The sequence below is a fragment of the Lipomyces doorenjongii genome (genome assembly GCF_038497915.1).
Source record: "Lipomyces doorenjongii strain NRRL Y-27504 unplaced genomic scaffold V1508scaffold_61, whole genome shotgun sequence".
In the NCBI taxonomy this organism is placed as follows: Eukaryota; Fungi; Ascomycota; class Lipomycetes; order Lipomycetales; family Lipomycetaceae; genus Lipomyces; species Lipomyces doorenjongii.
The window spans coordinates 82,415-88,973 of record NW_027118128.1 but is presented as its reverse complement, the minus strand read 5'-3'; the positions used below and the strand labels follow the sequence as shown (position 1 = coordinate 88,973).

Below are 6,559 nucleotides of genomic sequence, written 5' to 3'. Positions count from 1 at the left end.
CGACATTACGACGCTCTTCGAAAATCTACTGCGTAAACCTGGTTGCTCTTTATGGCAATATTTCCCGACACAGCCGAAAAATTTAATACCTCTCGCGATAATAATTTGCAAGATAACTTGATTAGTCATATCCGTGGATAATCCGTATCCGCCTAATGTCTATCCGTATCCGTAATTTTCACGGATATCCGTGGATATATCCGTTATCCGTGTATCCGTGCCGATCCCTACCACGCATTGATTCTAGTGCTACATCCATACTAATACGAAAATTTGAAGCGATAAGATAATATAAGTTAATGGACCAATTATCCTACAGTAAAACACAGGGGTCGCGACTTTGCACAGAAGCCAGTTTATGACATCGTAAGAACTTAGTCCAGATGGTCTATGGGGCTTGAATAGGTTTTACAATATTTTTATTCTAGCTAACACCAAGGCCGTAAACAAGCACAAAATAAAGGAAACAAAAAAGAAAGCAAACGAACAAGCTCAATCGCTTTCCCATCGAGAGCACTGTCAGCAAAGCTACCGTGCTATCTTTACCCAACCGCGATTTGAGGCACTCAACTGCTTCAATTATTGGGCGCTGTATTATTTTTGCCAAAAATTGTATGTGACTGTCTAGGTGCCGGTGTTTGCAAGGTTCAAGAGCACGGTAAACCATCGTAGGAACGCGGTGCGTCAATTCGCCTTTCTGCGACTGTGGGCGTGTGGCTTCGTGGAGGGGGCGCCAGGGCATAGCACTCAGTAGATCCTATCTCTCGGCCCAGCACTTAAAATAGAGCGTCTATACCTCCTTGCTATTCACATTGGTAGTTAGCAGAGAGAAAACTTTGATCTATATTTCTTTGACATCGCTGTCTATGTTATGGATATAAATATTGATTTAAACACTCAAACATTCAATACTTGAATGCTCATTATAGCATAAATATTATCTACTATCAGCATTGAATTTGGCTTTGCCAGGGTAATCAGACCGAGGATCCAGTCGTAAAAATGGTGCTCGCAAAACCTGAGAATCTGCACATACACAAGCTGTTTGATCTTTCAGAAAAGGCCATAGTGGTCACTGTATGGAGACACATTTCCAGAGGTGCAGAAGGAGGAGAATCCATTTGCAACTAACGCAAATTTTATAGGCGGTGGCCGTGGAATTGGCCTGCAAGTTTGCCATCGTTTTTCTCAGAGGTAGATCAGTCTTCACTACCAGTGTGGTGGATTCCTCTCTCGGTGTATCCAAGATTCCATGGTGGAGATCTCTCCGAGTTTTCTCCGCGTTGGAGATACCCCGCCTTTTCATGTCACTGGTCACTGGAGATTCGTCAATCCGTGAGTTAGGTTGGTGGAGGTCTGGCCAGTCTCCACTTCCGTGTTCTGATCTGGTTAGCGGCTTTGCCATGTTTCCCTACTTCACGAGGTCATCAGCTCTGATCTTGTGTCTGCTGTGTTCTGAGATGGGCCAATGAAGTTCGGCAGCTTTGGTGGGCGAGAGGGGAGTTCTGAGTTAGTTGTTGCTTTGTTGCACCCTCGACTGGAGGTATTGTTCGTGTATATATATAGACTTGAGTAGTCGTGAGACTAGTCAATAGTGATAGAGATCACTCCTTTTGCACACGCCTATTCACTCAAATATTTCTCATACAGGCCTTTAGTTTAGTGATAAACCCACTAACCCTACTTTGATCGCTGATGAGAGTGATTGCTCTGCAAATAATGATATGTGTAGTGACTTGGTCACTAACTCGATGTGCAATAGAGTAGTATGCCCTTATGTACGCAAATTTCCAAATAGTGAGTCGTCCAGTTGGGAGTTTTTATCTAGATCATTGATAGAGTTAGGTGGTAACTGATACCCTTAGATGTGTAACTAATAGCGCGAATATGGAAGTGTATGAGTCTATCCAATTTGCTCCCATAAGGAATAGAACTACTGGGTGTAGCCTCACACCCAGCCGCAAAACATGAAAAGGTTATTTCCTGCCAAAATGGAAAAAACCACTCGCATACAACGCGAAGACACATAAAGCAATTTGTCAGGAATCGAAGATCCTTAAAATGAATGTCACCAACCTGTATCGGTGAAAATTAGCATTTTTCAACAGAATAATTCCTACGTGCAGAGGAGTAACTGGATACATAGGGGTATAGATGGCGTCTGACAATCACTTGACGGAACAGTACCTTTCAGTGAGGATTCTTCATATATTCTTCTAAAAGAACCCATCTCTGACAAAACAACCGATTCAATTAACACCATTAAATAGGCTATTCGACGATGTAACTGCCACCAACGGTGTCTTGCGCCTCGTAAATTTAACGCGGTAGCCCCTTGCAGGTTTGAACATTCCGGTAGCATAACGACCTGTCATTACTTCCGGTATTGGTTCGACTGGTTGGACATCGAACCGAGCGAGAGTGTACACTAGTTGGATCACAGCCTCCAAATTCGCGAGTTGCCTTCCGGGACACTTTCAAAGTTTGTTAGCAGATCATCATGAATATACCGGAACACATACCATATCGGCCCCACCGCCCCATGGTATGAAATAACGCAGCATCGTTCCACCTCGCACTAAGACGCCTAGATTCTTCTCCAGAAATCGACCACCAATCCATTTGCTAGGCTCAGGGTACAGGTCCGGATTCCAATGTACCAGATTCACTGGCATGATAATAGAACTGCCTCCGCGGAACAGCACTTCGCTGGCATCAGCCTTCGACCGGCGCGCGACCTTAAGTCTGATATCTTCCGGTACACTGCGCGAGTGCATTGCATTACCGTAGAGTCGCAGGGTTTCTTTAAATGATGACGAAATCAACGGAGCCTGCAACAATGCAGGCCAGTCAAACGAGTCTGTCTCAGCAACGTAATGTTTTGCGATAATTTCCTCGACATCGGCCTTGAGTTCCGCGTCTGCAACTATATTGGCCAACAGCCAAAATGCTCCAGGAACTGAGTTCGATTTTGATCCAATTAAAAGCGCAAAGTAATATCCTGCAATATCAGCTGGAGACTTGTAATTGCTATCCATGTATTCATCGTATAAGGAGCGGAAAAGGAGGGACGACGTGGCCACGCGTGACGGGTCCGCAAAAAATAATCCCAATTGATCCAACACTTCATGCTGTGCCTTCTTAACCTTCTCTGTTTAAAAACTGGGGGTAATTTCTGAAGAACTTGGGGAACTGGTATTCGAATAGGATGTAGGGATTGTAGATTTTATCGACTGGGAATTCAGGGCCGAATAAAGCACGCGCGGACGCGTAAAACATGTTATAGCGACAATATTCGTACAAGTCAATGACTTCGCCGTCGCAATTCGCATACTGTGAGCTGTCGTCGATGAGACTGAGATAGGTCTTTTTTAATGTGTTACTGATCTCTTCGAAGAATTGCTTGGAGGCCAAGCCAACGCGGGTTTTGTGCACGAGCTTCAGTTGGAATTCTAAATCCATCGCGACTGCTTTGGTGTAGCCCCAGACTGGCTCGCAAAACCTCAGTTGAAAGGGCATGAAGGAAAGACTCCTCTTGTTGAATACTTCTGTAATGCCGAAAATCGGATCAGTCAGAACGGTAAGCCGCTCGCCTGTGATGTACATGGTAAAAATTGAACCATATTTCTCTTGTAAGCCATCCAGTAGGGCCTTGGGGTTGTTGAGAAATGCAAGCGCGCTGCCAAGGAGAGGAAGGGGACCTTTGACAAGTGGTGGCTCATCCTCCTTCGTCGACAAGAAAAGGTGCTCGAGTACCAGGCAACTAACTGCTATGGCTATACGAGACGCGACGACTTCGAGACTGAACATTGGTAAATATATATACAGATAGCACGCCAAGTGTTCTGCAATCAAACAGCAAAGCAGCTATAGTTATATAAGCCCTGTTCGCTGTGATAAGTGCAGCAGAAGACAGCGTCACTTACTTGGATATTAATAGAGCGTGAAAGCGGAGTGACCAAGCTTGCCCGGGACACTTAGGGACACTGCCTTCCAAATATGGAGACATGGAGGATAATCGAGCCTCGTTTTATACCATGTCGGAACCGGCTAAATGCTGACGTACGAGGCATTTGCCCCTCCAACCCAGCCTCGATCAGCCATCGAGTGAGGCTGCACGACGCGGACATTTATGGGCAGATGCAACCAGCACACAGATGTGTTCAGACCGTGAGATAGGGAGCAGAATCGTTATTGGCGATATGAATCAGCGTTGAGTCGCTTTCGCAAAGCCCTGAACATCCGAAGGGACTAGCCTTCTGGGTACAAGCTACTTGTGCCGCGCGCATTGGTTGTGCATCATCCGACCTCGGTGACCAGCAATTGCACAGGTCTCGCAGTCCGAGCTTGCCCGCTTCATTAATTTAAGCGGGATATAGTCTTCGGATATAATACTCCGAGCGTTCTGGGTCACACAAAGCGGCTGCAGAGCCGGAAGCGGCATATTTTGGAGGCTTCTAGCTAGACCCCTGAGTTTAGCCCTCAGGCAAACTTGCCACATCGGGACAGGAGTGCGAGTAACCGCGGTCTTGGCTCACCTGCATCCGTTTCACCATGTCGAGTTCAGACTAGACCCGAGCTCTTGTAGTATACGCAACCCTCCTGAGCGAATAAATTTGCTTTATAAATAACTATTCGCATTCGTAAATCCCGTCCAACTCGTTACGCCAACTTCTGCCCGTTATCGGTCACGTAATCCTAGCAATTTTTTATATACTTAAGACTGAACCTGATTACTAGGGCACCTGAATAGAGATGACTCTACGTAATCAGGATTAGGGCTGTTGCGAATGCGAATACTGGCAGATATCAGCAATATTCGTTATTTGCAGTCGCAATTCACAAACATTGCGAATAATATTCGCCAATTTATTCGCAGGTTATGCAAGGTTGGAAGGCCCGAATTCTGAGTTTGCAATTCGCTGCAGGGCAAGGGTTAGAAGGCGCCAATATTGAGTTTTCACACTTGCTACAGCAAAACTCGCCGCCGCTGATGGACCTCGTCAGCGCGTACACAGACAGGCCTTGCTTGCCGGCTGTGATGATGTCACTGCTAGCCCAGTTCTCAACTACTTACTGACATCTGGGAATAAAGACCAAGCAAAACAAATTGAGTGGCTGATACCACTGCAGTCTCAAGGAGGGGGTGGTGGGGTATGTGTGTGCGCGCGTGAAAATAAATTGGAGCACTGAAGTGGTCGGAGGGAGAGCCACTCTTTAGTGTTGAGAGAGTGTGTAACATTTGGTCAGCCGCAGCCAGCCTTTGTAATACAAGCACCCACTACGTCCCCGAACAGGAGGTGTCGTCCGCCTAGAGCTCAACATTTCTGCCCCTATTTCGTATATAAGAATACTCTAAAGATATAAGCTGTGGTTCAGGGGGCTGAACCAGGGAGGGACAGGAGGGACACGCTCAGTAATTAGACAAGCTAAACAACGCGAAAAATAACCGAACATATCACAAAAACAATGAAGCGCCACATATCGAAACGGACAAACGCTACAGTATCCCTCAGACAAGCTCGAAGCTCTCTGGAAGTCTGCGATGAGACTTATACTTCTTAACTGCAAACGTTGTCGCTGAACCCACCAAGATCCTTTGTGTACGCATGTATGTAGCGCCAGGCTAGACGAGCGAAGCTGCGGACACTATTAACCGGGACCTCTGACAAAATGCGGGGTGGGAACCCTTCCTCTCAACCCTAAACATATAAGCTGTCGGTCAGGGGCTGACCGGAGGGGCGAAGGGCGAGTTGACATAGTAATGAGCCGCATGGGCTAGGGTAAATGTCGCCCTTCGGTCAGGGTGGCCGGTCACCATACAAAAACGTCTTGTATAAACAAATAGAACATGCTCAACCGCTATGGTATGGCGACGGCAAACCCTCAGCAGGCCATTGGATCCCGCTCATGAGCTAAGCATGGACCAATGCCCTAAATATCAAGCTGAGATTGATTTATTGAAGATTGCCTACGGCAACAACGCGCTGGTAGCTTAATATATACCGCCACTCCTATGGTGCCTGCAGTTTAGTCCCAAAACTGTTCCTATCCCTGACAACAAAAATTTATTACGTCAACACAATCACATATACTCATTTACAAATATAAATATCTCGTTTGCACTTGGCTTTGTTTGAAAGCAGTCAGAATTGAGAGGGACCTATTTCGAAGAAAATCGTGGTACGAGTGTCCTTAACTATGAGGACGACCAAATTATGAAACATCAGGGTTTCATAATGGGTCTAAATAACTATTTATTCATTTGCCTCTGTTAGCCTGTTATTCAGGAATCTACTTTGGCTGTAGAATCGCAAACGCGTGCTCACGCGCAGGGATCCGACATACATATTTTTTGTCTGTGTAGAGTAAGTGTATATTAATAAGCAAGACTTGAATGTAGTGTATCAACGGACGCCTCAAATGTAGATGGTGTAAGTGTAGTTGACGTCAGTGTATGGGGTGACCAACTATGACTGTGAGCGTGCCCTCAGAAGAAGCCCACCTAAGGTGCTCCGCCAACCCTGAAGTCTTCTTGAGTAAAAATACCGTACTACCA

The 6,559-nt window shown here is 46.0% G+C and overlaps 1 protein-coding gene across 1 annotated transcript; it reads right to left on the bottom strand.

The window, feature by feature from the left end:
• Positions 1-2,249: 2,249 nt before the first annotated feature.
• Positions 2,250-3,810, bottom strand: V1508DRAFT_399546 (cytochrome P450; the record flags this gene model as incomplete). Its single annotated transcript, XM_066938268.1, has 3 exons — positions 2,250-2,474; positions 2,523-3,124; positions 3,147-3,810. 3 exons carry the CDS (start codon positions 3,808-3,810, stop codon positions 2,250-2,252), a joined length of 1,491 nt encoding a protein of 496 aa, XP_066793739.1.
• Positions 3,811-6,559: the final 2,749 nt, after the last annotated feature.